Genomic DNA, 14334 nt, shown 5'->3' with positions numbered 1-14334 from the left:
ATTTCTACAGTCTCGCTCACACGAGGGGCCCAGCGATATCTCTCTCTTTTACGAGAGGTACAAATCCCGTCTTGACTATCTACAATCCAGCACATGATTCGTGACGTACCTGATACACGCCTTTATAGTCCTCCTGTTACGCAGGACGTTTGACGTATTCAAAGCACGCAACTCCTCATGTGTGATTCCGTAGAAATCTCAGGTCTTAGGATCCAATCATGGAACCGCCATATGAGATTCAAGTCATGACGCTAGTCCATGTGATAATCTCATGCGGGTCATTCCAGTATTCCGTTCTCCAACGAATACCTGTGACTGTGATCGTATCCAATACCTATGATCATCTATATGATTATCAATCACACATCATACTAGTCTTGGTATATCATTATTCCCACAATGATACATGACTAGGGAGTTTAGTATTGTTCACAGCAATACATGGATTTCATAACACATAAGTATGCACAATATGTAATGAATAAAACACTCATCCATAAACTCATAGAAAGTGTAAGTACATCAAATGTATCCAAATAAAACTCATGTAGCAGTACATCATAGAGCATTAAACCAACACTACCTCCACCGCCACCTGCACCGGCTATGGCAGGGACTATCTGCCGATTGTTCGTGAGTTACGAGCTATGCATACTCCACAGTTTGAGGGATCGCTGAATCCCGAGGCTGCAGAAGAATTTTTGACATGCATGATCTGAGACTGGGAATATGTCCATTGCCCCCTGTGCTATCGAGCCCTACTAGCGAGCCATCACTTACCCGGGCAAGATCGACACTGGTGGACAAAGGTGGCATAATGCCGGATGGACATCAGTTCACCTGGGAGGAATTCAAAGGAGAATTTTAGAAGAAATACTACCGCCGACAGAATCAAGAATGCCGTCTCACTGAGTTCTTGAACCTACAGCAGGGAGGTAGAACAATCCAAGAGTATGAGTCAGAATTCATACGTCTGTTAAACTTTGCATCGCACCTGGTATCCAGCGAGGAGATGAAAAGGAAAGTATTGGGCAGATTCCTATATGCCATATGTTTCTACATGCCATATGTTTCTGCTCCATATCGACACAAATATTGGGCAGCTTCCTATATGCCATATGTTTCTGCTCAAAACCAAATTCTTCAATCAAAGGTTGGAGAGCTTGAAAAGAAAAGTATCGTTCCCAACGTCTTGGACCTTCACTCTTGGTCTACCACGAGACCACATAACATTTGAAATACCAATAATTCTACCCATTGAGAGAGATAACCCATAGAACTATCCCACTATAAAACCTGCCATTCTTCATCTGATAAGAGTCATATTGCTTGGGTGAATTTTCGGTGTACCCACCTTCTGATAGGTTCGAATGCTATCTGGATCTTCTGACTTCAACTCTCCTGAAAAAGTTGGGCCTTGTTTTGAGCTGCTAGCACCGGAGATTTTACTACTTCAGCGGAAGAAGCTGTTGGCTTAGGGGAAGAGACAACACCCTCACGAGTTAGGGAGGAGAGCTTAGAGATTAGGAGATTGAAGAAGAATGGGGGCTTGAGAAAGGGGTGTAAAGAGTGATATACAATGACAGATGTTATAGTTTCAGATCTCCCTTTCGAGAAAGAGAAATAAGTTCTTTTTTAATTTTAATGGCTTCTTTTATTTAGAGAAACTAGATTTTGATATCATTATTGAATTTGTTACAAGTTTTGTAGTAGAAGTGATGAGAGAAAACGCGAAAAAGAAAAAATATAATTCGATAAGATAAAAAAATACGAAAAATTACGGTTATATGAAGATATTTTATTTCAAAAATATGTTTTGGACCGCATATAGCATTTTAAAGCCATTTATGATGAAATTCCATAACCTCAATATTCGTTTTAAAGAAATTAATAATTTGATGGAGAAAATTCCGTAAATGCCCCTCCCTCTCTGCCTCTCTCTCAACCTCTACCATCGTTTTCTTTAACAGCCGTTTTGGATTTCCATTTAATTTCCTTTTCTTTTCTTCTTTTGCAAAGGAAAAAAAGAAAAGTGAACTCGGAAAAATGGTTTCTGACTCCGACCTGGCGACTCGGCTCCGGGAGATTCTCCGGAGCTCCGACCTCGACACGGCGACTCCGGCGAGTGTTCGACGTCAGCTCGAGGCCGATTTCGGCGTTGACTTGACCGAGAGAAAGGGTTTCATTAGGGAACAAATCGATGCTTTTCTCGAGAGCGATGGCGGAGAAGGAGAGAAACCGGAGAATCAGATGGTGGAAGAAGACTGTAATGCTGAGCAAAACTATGACGGCGAAGCCAAGGAAGAAGGAGACGGTGAAGGTGAAGACGACGGAGGAAGTGAAGGCGATGAAGGAAAGAAAGAACGGTAAATTTTTTTTTTCCCTTTGCGCTGTTTCAATTTTTTTGTTCTGTTATTAGCCCTCTGGTTGGTTGGAACTATGTATCTGTATTACAATTTTCTTCCTTGGAAGCTATGACTTTTTCTTTTTGGTTGCAACTGAAAATCATGGCTTTGTCTTGTGATCATGGGAAAATTGATTTCATTTCTTTTGGATATGTTCTTATGAATTCCTTGATGAATATTGATCATCACCCAACAAACAATGTATTAGTCTTTTCGTTGCTTTGATTAGGATCTGATACCCAAATTTTCACTTCTCCGAGTGCATTGAAATGGAACCAGGTTGAACTGGATTGTAGGGCTTTAGCTATTTCGATAGGAACTTGTTTGATATACACACTATTAAGACACTGTAGGAGTTTGAGCTGAAGGAACAAATAAAAAATCTTGGTGGTTCGTGTCAATGCGCCTGCATATTCTGGATTCATGGTGTGTTATTAGATTCCTAACCTTAGCTGTTACCACGAATTGTGTTGGCATTATTAATGTGATCTCTGCAATAGGCATCGGTGAAATGTTCCCTGGAGGAGTGCAATGATAGTGTGATGATTTTTTATTAACAAAAGCTGTAATTGTGTAAGTAATTTTTGGGTTCTTCTGGCAGAACTTTATAGTTATGTTTTCATGTGGATCCACTATATCTTGTTGTGCTTAGTGCTTACATGAAAATACTATGAACTAGACTTCAGTTTCTTGTCCTGCATTGAACACCTGTCGTGTTTTATGTATTAGGGCTGGAAAGGCCAAGAAAAGACGTGGTGGTGGCTTCAGCAAATTATGGCAGCTTTCCCCACAACTTGAAAATTTCATTGGATCATCACAATTGGCTCGAACAGAGGTAATTGTCCCGTCTTGTCATCTGTAGAATCAATTGTCATCTTCTTTTAGAAGAGATGCAAAAGTTATGCGTGGATTTAATTAATTTACTTTTTTTTTGTATCAGGTTGTGAAGAAAATTTGGGCTTATATCCGGGAGAAAAATTTGCAAGATCCAAAGAACAAGCGGAATATAATATGTGATGAATCGCTGCATTCCTTATTCAAAGTAAAGGCCATTAACATGTTTCAAATGAGCAAGGCATTGTCAAAGCATATTTGGCCGCTAAGTGATGGAGATGGTATTTTCTTTTCATTTTATCAAATTCATCATTTTCACATGATCGGATAACATCTCGATATGTTTATGAGCTTTATAGTTCTTCCATTTCGTAGTTCAATTTTAGAAAGTCCTCCTAAATTTTCAGTGAATCTAATGCTTCTGTAAAAGTTACATTGACCTGTGTGCTTACCAGACATATTTTAAACTCTAAAGATACAATTTCATAGTTATCCTGCTTCATAAGCCATCAATTCTAAGTAGGTTAGTTGTGGTAGAATGCAGAAGTTTATCAATCTCAAAATGGGTCCTTTCTATAGTCACGATCTCTTGTGGCAGTAATTGTTTTTACAATTTTTTAAGAAATAACATAGTTAAGATCTGCATGTAAGAAAAAATCTTTTGTCTTGTTGATATTCGTTATAGACTAGTTTCTATTCTCGTTTTAGTACATGTTGCTCCAACAGGGCATGAAATCCAGTACCCAACCGTTGGGATACATCATGTGTTGTTGAGTGATTTTTTTTCCTTTTCCTCTTGATCTTTTTTCACCGAATGGAAGTAGAACTTGGTTGATGTATTGTTCTTTTTTAATACATGGGTTTTAATGTTAGATCTTTAGGGGAACTGATCTCTTTCCCAGCATTTGGATGTCCTTTAGGATGCTTATATTTTTCTGCAAGAGACCTCTCCAATGAACTTCAGCTTTATTTCATAAAACGGTATTATTAATTTCATGATCATTTGTATTGGAAACAGCAATTCTTGAGTTGTACTATCCCTTTGGGAACTGAAAATATGAATTATTCTTTTATCAGGGGGCGTTAACAATGAGAAGGTAGAAGATGAGGATGATGTGTCAGATGAAACAGAAGGGAAAGAAGAGCAAAATGAAGAAGCGAAAGAAAATGATGAAGAGCAAAGTGAAGAAGAAGAAGAAAATAGGAGTGTACGAAAAACCAAGAGAAGAAAGTTAGTTTTTCTTCCTCTGTCTTGTGAATTTTGTTATTGACTTTGTCACCCCAACTATATTTATCATCACCAGTTTAATGTTAATGACCACGATGAAATATATCTGGTTATTGTCGTGAAAACCATTTAAATTGACTAGGCAATGAAGGATAATGACTTTGCGAGTGAATGGTTAAACAAATGTCCATAAAATTTTTCCTGATTTGTTTAGGTTATTATTTCATTATTCAATTCAATGAGGTGAAAGTTCCAACCCTTATGTGTGTCTCTTAAGTTTTGTCATGATTATTGTCTCTAGAACTCTGATATTTGTTACCTGTTCAAATGTTGTAGAACAAAGGCCTTGAAATCCTCGTATTTTTTTCAACACTTACCACCTATTATGTGAGGAAACTAAGTATATTCTGTGAAGTAGGTCTGCAAAGTCCGATCAGAAAACCACGAAAAGAGGAGGTGGATTTGCTAAAGTGTGTGGCCTTTCACCAGAGCTTCAGGCTTTTACTGGGATGACTGAATTAGCCAGGACAGAGGTATGTAACGTTACAAAACATTATTACACTCTATTTCAAGCTCCTAAACGAGTTCTCTTGTTTCTATTTTCATCGATGATTTCAGGTTGTGAAAATGCTTTGGAAGTACATCAAGGAGAACAATTTGCAAGATCCGAGTGATAAACGGAAAATAATATGCGATGAAGCATTGCGTTCACTGTTCCCAGTTGATTCGATCAATATGTTTCAAATGACTAAACACCTATCCAAGCACATATGGCGTCCGGAGGAGGTTAAAGGTATTAGATGATTGAAATCTCTAGGATTTCTCGGAAGTCATATATACAGAAGAAACATAGGCATTTTTACTTGGTTATGGTAGGGCAAATGGATAGTGTTACTGGCTTTTCTTCAAAGCTTTTCTAAATCTCAAATGGCAAAATGTTAGGATTTCTGTTCGGAGATTTTTGTACTTCCATATTGATTCTTATTTCACTTGGTAAGGCAAATGGATAGGGTTACTCGCTCTTCGTTTTAGTACACATTGCTATGACAGGGCATGAAACCATGCGTACCCAGCCGTTGGGATACATCGTGTTGTTGAGTGTTTTTTTTTTCGTTTTCCTTTTGATTCTTTTTCACCGAGTGGAAGTAGAACTTGGTTGATATATTGTTCCTTTTTAATACCTGGGTTTTAATGTTAGATCATTAGGGAAACAAATCTCTTTCCCAGCATTTGGCTGTACTTTAGGATGCTTATATTTTTCTGCAAGAGACCTCTCCAATGAACTTCAGCTTTATTTCATATAACAGTATTATAAAAATCCTAATCATTTGTGTTAGAAACAGCAGTTCTTGAGTTATACTATCCCTTTGGGAACTGAAAATATGAGTTATTCTTTTATCAGGGGGCGTTAACAATGTGAAGGTAGAAGATGAGGATGATGTGTCTGATGAAACAGAAGGGAGAGAAGAGCAAAATGAAGAAGCAGAAGAAAATGGTGAAGAGCAAAGGGAAGAAGAAGAAAAAAATAGGAGTGTACGAAAAGCCAAGAGAATAAAGTTAGTTTTTCTTCCTCTATCTTGTGAATTTTTTTATTGACTGTCACCCAATTATATCTATCATCACTGGTTTAATGTTAATGACCATGATGAAATATCTCTAGTAATTGTAGTGACGACCATTTAAACTGACTGGGCAATGAAGGATAATGACTTTGTGAGTGAATGTTTAAACGAATGTCCATAAAAATCTTCCTGATTTGTTTAGGTTATTATTTCATTATTCAATTCAATGAGGCGAATGTTCCAACCCGTATGTGTTGCTCTAAGTTTTGTCATGATTATTGTCTCTAGAACTCTAATATCTGTTACCTGTTCAAATGCTATAGAACAGAGGCCTTGAAATCCTTCTATTTTTTTAAATCACTTTCCACCTTTATATGGGGAAACTAAGTATATTCTCTGAAGTAGGTCAGCAAAGTCTGATGAGAAAACCACTAAAAGAGGAGGTGGATTTGCTAAAGTGTGTGGCCTGTCACCAGAGCTTCAGGCTTTTACTGGGATGACTGAATTAGCCAGGACTGAGGTATGTAACGTTACAAAACATTATTACTCTTTATTTCAAGTTCCTAAACGGGTTCCCTTGTTTCTATTTTCATCGATGATTTCAGGTTGTGAAAATGCTTTGGAAGTACGCCAAGGAGAACAATTTGCAAGATCCGAGTGATAAGCGGAAAATAATATGCGATGAAGCATTGCGTTCACTGTTCCCAGTTGATTCGATCAATATGTTTCAAATGACTAAACACCTATCCAAGCACATATGGCGTCTGGAGGAGGTTAATGGTACTAGATGATTGAAATCTCTTGGATTTCTTCGGAAGTAATATATACATAAGAAACATATGCATTTTTACTTGGTAGGGCAAATGGATAGTGTTACTGGCTTTCCTTCAAAGCTTTTCTAAATCTCAAATGGCAAAATTTTAGGATTTCTGTTCGGAGATTTTTGTACTTCCATATTGATTCTTATTTCACTTGGTAAGGCAAATGGATAGGGTTACTCGCTCTTCGTTTTAGTACACGTTGCTCTGTCAGGGCATGAAACCATGTACCCAGCTGTTGGGATACATCATCTGTTGTTTAGTGAATTTTTTTCCTTTTCCTTTTGATTCTTTTTCACCGAGTGGAGGTAGAACTTGGTTGATATACTGTTCCTTTTTAATACCTGGGTTTTAATGTTAGATCTTTAGGGAAACAAATCTCTTTCCCAGCATTTGGCTTTACTTTAGGATGCTTATATTTTTCTGCAAGAGGCCTCTCCAATGAACTTCAGCTTTATTTCATATAACGGTATTATAAAAATCCTAATCATTTGTGTTGGAAACAGCAGTTCCTGTGTTGTACTATCCCTTTGGGAACTGAAAATATGAATTATTCTTTTATCAGGGGGCGTTAACAATGTGAAGGTAGAAGATGAGGATGATGTGTCAGATGAAACAGAAGGGAAAGAAGAGCAAAATGAAGAAGCGGAAGAAAATGGTGAAGAGCAAAGTGAAAAAGAAGAAGAAAATAGGAGTGTACGAAAAGCCAAGAGAAGAAAGTTAGTTTTTCTTCCTCTATCTTGTGAATTTTTTTATTGACGTTGTCACCCAATTATATCTATCATCAGTGGTTTAATGTTAATGACCATGATGAAATATCTCTAGTAATTGTAGTGACAACCATTTAAACTGACTAGGCAGTGAAGGATAATGACTTTGTGAGATAATGGTTAAACAAATGTCCATAAAAGTCTTCCTGATTTGTTTAGGTTATTATTTCATTATTCAATTCAATCAGGTGAAATTTTCAACCCGTTTGTGTTTCTCTAAGTTTTGTCATGATTATTCTCTAGAACTCTAATTATCTGTTTCCTGTTCAAATGTTATAGAACAGAGGCCTTGAAATACTTCTATTTTTTTTAATCATTTTCCACCTTTATGTGGGGAAACTAAGTATATTCTCTGAAGTAGGTCTGCAAAGTCTGATCAGAACACCACGAAAAGAGGATGTGGATTTGCTAAAGTGTGTTGCCTTTCACCAGAGCTTCAGGCTTTTACTGGGATGAATGAATTAGCCCGGACAGAGGTAAGTAACGTTACGTAACCTTATTACTCTATATTTCAAGCTCGTAGACGGATTCCCCTTGTTTCTATTTTCATCGATGATTTCAGGTTGTGAAAAGGCTTTGGAAGTACATCAAGGAGAACAATTTGCAAGATCCGAGTGATAAACGGAAAATAATATGCGATGAAGCATTGCGTTCACTGTTTCCAGTTGATTCGATCAATATGTTTCAAATGACTAAACACCTATCCAAGCACATATGGCCTCTTGAGAAGGATGAAGGTATTAGATGATTGAAATCTCTTGGATTTCTTCGGAAGTCATATATACATAAGTAACATATGCATATTTACTTGGTAGGGCAAATGGATAGTGTTACTGGCTTTTCTTCAAAGCTTTTCTAAATTTCAAATGGCAAAATGTTAGGATTTCTGTTTGGAAGTTTTTGTACTTCCATATTGATTCTTATTTCACTTGGTAAGGCAAATGGATAGGGTTACTCACTCTTCGGTTTAGTACACGTTGCTCTGACAGGGCATGAAACCATGTACCCAGCCGTTGGGATACATCATGTGTTGTTGAGTGAATTTTTTTTCCTTTTCCTTTTGATTCTTTTTCACCGAGTGGAAGTAGAACTTGGTTGATATATTGTTCCTTTTTAATACCTGGGTTTTAATGTTAGATTTTTAGGGAAACAAATCTCTTTCCCAGCATTTGGCTGTACTTTAGGATGCTTATATTTTTCTGCAAGAGACCTCTCCAATGAACTTCAGCTTTATTTCATATAACAGTATTATAAAAATCCTAATCAGTTGTGACGGAAACAGCAGTTCTTGAGTTGTACTATCCCTTTGGGAACTGAAAATATGAATTATTCTTTTATCAGGGGGCGTTGACAATGTGAAGGTAGAAGATGAGGATGATGTGTCAGATGAAACAGAAGGGAAAGAAGAGCAAAATGAAGAAGCAGAAGAAAATGGTGAAGAGCAAAGGGAAGAAGAAGAAAATAGGAGTGTACGAAAAGTCAAGAAAAGGAAGTTAGTTTTTCTTCCTCTATCTTGTGAATTTTTTTATTGACTTTGTCACCCAATTATATCTATCATCAGTGGTTTAATGTTAATGACCATGATGAAGTATCTCTAGTAATTGTAGTGACAACCATTTAAACTGACTAGGCAATGAAGGATAATGACTTTGTGAGAGAATTGTTGAACAAATGTACATAAACGTCTTCCTGATTTGTTTAGTTTATTGTTTCATTATTCAATTCAATGAGGCGAATGTTCCAACCCGTATGTGTTGCTCTAAGTTTTGTCATGATTATTGTCTCTAGAACTCTAATATCTGTTACCTGTTCAAATGTTATAGAACAGAGGCCTTGAAATACTTCTATTTTTTTAAATCACTTTCCACCTTTATATTGGGAAACTAAGTATATTCCTTGAAGTAGGTCTGCGAAGTCGGATCAGAAGACCACGAAAAAAGGAGGTGGATTTGCTAAAGTATGTGGCCTTTCACCAGAACTTCAGGCTTTTACTGGGATGACTGAATTAGCCAGGACAGAGGTATGTAACGTTACAAAACATTATTACTCTCTATTTCAAGTTTCGAAACGGGTTCCCTTGTTTCTATTTTTTTAGGTTGTGAAAATGCTTTGGAAGTATGCCAAGGAGAACAATTTGCAAGATCCGAGTGATAAACGGAAAATAATATGCGATGAAGCATTGCGTTCACTGTTCCCAGTTGATTCGATCAATATGTTTCAAATGACTAAACACCTATCCAAGCACATATGGCGTCTGGAGGAGGTTAAAGGTATTAGATGATTGAAATCTCTAGTGTTTCTCGGAAGTCTTATATACATAAGAAACATATGCATGTTTACTTGGTAGGGCAAATGGATAGTGTTACTGGCTTTTCTTCAAAGCTTTTCTAAATCTCAAATGGCAAAATGTTAGGATTTCTGTTTGGTGATTTTTGTGCTTCCTTATTGATTCTTATTTCACTTGGCAAGGCAAATGGACAGGGTTACTCACTCTTCGTTTTAGTACATGTTGCTCTGACAGAGCATGAAACCATGTACCCAGCCGTTGGGATACATCATGTGTTGTTGAGTGAATTTTTTTTTCGTTTGTCTTTTGATTCTTTTTCACCGAGTGGAAGTAGAACTTGGTTGATATATTGTTCCTTTTTAATACCTGGGTTTTAATGTTAGATCTTTAGCGAAACAAATCTCTTTCCCAGCATTTGGCTGTACTTTAGGATGCTTATATTTTTCTGCAAGAGACCTCTCCAATGAACTTCAGCTTTATTTCATATAACGGTATCATAAAAATCCTAATCAGTTGTGTTGGAAACAGCAGTTCTTGATATGTACTATCCTTTTGGGAACTGAAAATATGAATTACTCTTTTATCAGGGGGCGTTAACAATGTGAAGGTAGAAGATGAGGATGATGTGTCAGATGAAACAGAAGGGAAAGAAGAGCAAAATGAAGAAGCAGAAGAAAATGGTGAAGCGCAAAGGGAAGAAGAAGAAGAAAATAGGAGTGTACGAAAAGCCCAGAGAAGAAAGTTAGTTTTTCTTCCTCTATCTTGTGAATTTATTTATTGACTTTGTCACCCAATTATATCTACCATCAGTGGTTTAATGTTAATGACCATGATGAAATATCTCTAGTAATTGTAGTGACAACCATTTAAACTGTCTAGGCAATAAAGGATAATGACTTTGTGAGAGAATTGTTAAACAAATGTCCATAAAAGTCTTCCTGATTTGTTTAGGTTATTTTTTCAGTATTCAATTCAATGAGGCGAATATTCCAACCCGTATGTGTTGGTCTAAGTTTTGTCATGATTATTGTGTCTAGAACTCTAATATCTGTTTCCAGTTCAAATGTTATAGAACAGAGGCCTTGAAATCCTTCTATTTTTTTTAATCACTTTCCACCTTTATGTGGGGAAGCTAAGTATATTCTCTGAAGTAGGCCTGCAAAGTCTGATCGGAAAACCACTAAAAGAGGAGGTGGATTTGCTAAAGTGTGTGGCCTTTCACCAGAACTTCAGGCTTTTACTGGGGTGAATGAATTAGCCCGGACAGAGGTACGTAACGTTACGTAACCTTATTACTCTATATTTCAAGCTCCTAGACGGGTTCCCCTTGTTTCTATTTTCATCGATGATTTCAGGTTGTGAAAAGGCTTTGGAAGTACATCAAGGAGAACAATTTGCAAGATCCGAGTGATAAACGGAAAATAATATGCGATGAAGCATTGCGTTCACTGTTCCCAGTTGATTCGATCAATATGTTTCAGATGACGAAACACCTGTCCAAGCACATATGGCCTCTGGAAAAGGATGAAGGTATTAGATGATTGAAATCTCTAGGATAACTGCATATGTTTCTTATGTATATATGACTTCCGAGACAAGCTTTTCTAAATTTCGAATGGCAAAATGTTAGGATTTCTGTTTGGAAGTTTTTGTACTTCCATATTTGCACACAAAGTGGAATTTTTTGTCCTTGCTGTTTTCCACTTCTTTCTTGTCTGATAACGACCTGTTTTCATGGAATTTGCCAGTGTTTCGACTTCTCTTTTCCAAGGTAGTATTATTTCTCTTGTGTTAATTATAGCTTGAACTAACTATATTTGCAGATAAACCTTTGAAGAATGGAAAGCGAAAACTGGAAACAGAAGAAGGTAAGTTATGATGAGTGGAAAGTATTTATTCTCTTCCTGTTTTGTTCCAAATATATATACCTATTTTCACCCGTACAGAGAGTGACGACGAGACAGAGGAGAAAGAGAAACGGCAGAAGAAAGGAGGGTCGGGTCTTCTTATTCCGCTCCCATTATCGGATGCTCTGGTTAAGTTTTTGGGAACTGGTGAAAACTCGTTATCGAGGGCAGATGTGACAAAGAGATTTTGGGATTACATAAAACAGAACGATCTTCAGGTTATATTATCATTAGTACATAATCATATGATCAAAAGCTCTTTTATCAGTTATGATCTTTACCGATTCGGTTTTCTTTCTTTTTTCTATTTTTTTTTTTGCTTAATGCAGGATCCTTCGGACAAGAGGAGGATATTATGCGACGAGAAGCTGAAAGAACTTTTCGACGTTGATACTTTCAACAGCTTTTCGGTTTCCAAGCTTCTGACTAACCATTTCATCAAAGGCTGATCATTTTAATGAACTCACTCTCTCAAGCGGCCAGTTTTGGTAAGTTCTGACAAAGCTAACTGTCTTTATTGATTCTTAAACACAGATTTTCGGATACTGTCTTTTTTGTTTTGGTTTTCGTTTCCTGTTTGTTTTGGGGTATAGAGTGAGTGATCAAACCAATTGAGTTTTAGCAGGGGGGGGGGGGGGGGGGGGGAGAATTGTGCAAACGCTGATTCTTGTTTTGTTTTTTCTTCTTCTTAGTCAAGCTTTTTCCATCTGTAACCGTAATGTTACCAAACGCAGCGTTTGCGTTTAGAACGCTGCGTTGGTTTATTTCTCCAAACACTAGGTTCAGGAGTCGGCTGCAACACCAAGTTCTCCCTGCTAAAGCAGACGCCTCTTCCCTTGCGTGTTAGTGTTTTGCAAATTGGCTAAAATAGATATTTATTTTAAACGATGTTTTATCGTAATGATAATTTGGTTTATATAAATAACTCCGAAGTATCATAACATGTTACTTCCCCAATAAATATCAATCTTATACTTTTTCAAGAAAGTGGTTAAAACTGTGGTAAAAGCTTGATTTTGTGAAAAAATAATTTATTTTTTAAACTAAAACTTACATAAAAAAATCCTTAAATATAATAAGGGAGGAGCAGAAAAAAAATTTTATATTTTTATTTTGTCTCAATTTAAATTCTATATTTTTTTAATCCTAAAATCTATACAATTATTTTGTTCTAAATAAATCTTGTACTTTAAAGTTTTTGGCCAAAAATTCCTGATGTCCATATGGATAAATAGAAATCTTATGTGATGCTGAAAAAATCGACAACTCATCGTTATATCACTGCTAAAATTTTTTGTATTTTGATCATATTTATTAATTGGCATTTACTTTGCTATTCTTACTTCAATACATCCTTTTCTAACTGTGACCCAAAATATAGTGTGATCACATTTTGATTTTATTGATTATAACGTTAAATTTATGGTGATCATACTAATTCATTATGATCATACCTTATATATCTTACTAATTATTTGATTAAAACATCATAAATTTAACATTATGAGCAATGAGATCAATATGCGACCACACTATATTTCAGATCACATGATCACAGGTGGAGAAGGGTACGTGTTGAAGTCAAAATAGCAAAGTAAGAGTATTTTTACTAGTTACCTGATGTTGTTATTATATATATTTATTTAATTTTGTATTTGACATAATAAAAAAAATTAATGGATAAATTTTTTAACAAAGATTTTGCATCAATATCTCAATATAGCGATAAAATTCAATCGCTAATGTATCCAATTTTTAATATAACCTTTTAATATCAAAACAAATTGATTTGGATTATTTGTTTTAAAATCATGTTGGTAGAAAAAAATATTAGAATATTATTCTAATAAAAAAATTAGATAATATGTAAATATTTGATTAGCAAAATTTATCAACTATGTGATTATTTCAAACAATAAAAATATTTGTAGAATTTTGTAAAATGTAAATTGTTGGGTTTCCTGGGATCTCAAGAGCGAATCCTATTCCTAAAAGATCGATTCTAGGATTTGCGCAGCGGATGTAAAACAAAAATTTTATGAAACCCTAAAACCATGCTTCTATGAATCGTAGAAAAGTAAAAACGCTTACCTCAATCGATCTGGGGCCTGTATCAATTGAAGAATTCGTTCGATCACGAAAGGGAAGAAGAATACCTCGCCCTCTACACGTATCCACACCTCGGGATGGATTCCAACGATAGGAACTTATCTGCTAGGATCCGAATCTTTTATTCGGTTTTGTGCTTCGAGGAAACGGGACTTCGATCACACTTCGAACCTCTTGGATCTCACCAAAAGTCTGTCAAAAGTGTTCTAAAGTCGGTCCCTCTTCATTAGGGTTTAATCTCCTTCTTATAAAGTGATTTAACTCTAATTTCGGTTTAATTTTCGAAAAATCCAAAGGCCGGAACGGACGGTCCAGAAATGCATGTGGACCGTCCGTTCCAGCAAGCCAGAACGGACGGGCTGCCTTCTGTGGACCGTCCGTTCCAGGCCTTCTGGGACGGGTGACCGAATGCCG

The 14334-nt window shown here is 36.4% G+C and overlaps 1 protein-coding gene across 6 annotated transcripts; it reads left to right on the top strand.

Moving 5' to 3' along the window:
- Positions 1 to 2001: 2001 nt before the first annotated feature.
- Positions 2002 to 12650, top strand: LOC104811358 (synaptonemal complex protein 1). Of its 6 annotated transcripts, none has more exons than XM_010538024.2 (22): positions 2002 to 2366; positions 3135 to 3240; positions 3346 to 3520; positions 4317 to 4470; positions 4883 to 5000; positions 5086 to 5260; positions 5870 to 6023; positions 6432 to 6549; positions 6635 to 6809; positions 7413 to 7566; positions 7976 to 8093; positions 8180 to 8354; positions 8959 to 9109; positions 9523 to 9637; positions 9713 to 9887; positions 10492 to 10645; positions 11056 to 11173; positions 11260 to 11434; positions 11728 to 11772; positions 11851 to 12029; positions 12141 to 12299; positions 12559 to 12650. In XM_010538024.2, exons 1-21 carry the CDS (start codon positions 2047 to 2049, stop codon positions 12258 to 12260), a joined length of 3174 nt encoding a protein of 1057 aa, XP_010536326.1. In that variant the 5' UTR covers positions 2002 to 2046; the 3' UTR covers positions 12261 to 12299; positions 12559 to 12650. The 6 variants fall into 6 exon arrangements, with proteins under 6 accessions (XP_010536326.1, XP_010536324.1, XP_010536330.1 ...); XM_010538022.2 differs by having other exon boundaries at positions 12546 to 12650; XM_010538028.2 differs by lacking the exon at positions 12559 to 12650 and having other exon boundaries at positions 4886 to 5000; positions 12141 to 12434.
- The last annotated feature ends 1684 nt before the right edge of the window (positions 12651 to 14334 follow it).

Source organism: Tarenaya hassleriana, unplaced genomic scaffold, assembly GCF_000463585.1.
Source record: "Tarenaya hassleriana unplaced genomic scaffold, ASM46358v1 Cleome199, whole genome shotgun sequence".
In the NCBI taxonomy this organism is placed as follows: domain Eukaryota; kingdom Viridiplantae; phylum Streptophyta; class Magnoliopsida; order Brassicales; family Cleomaceae; genus Tarenaya; species Tarenaya hassleriana.
Note: the sequence above shows the minus strand (reverse complement) of the source record. Positions and strands in the feature narration are given on the sequence as shown.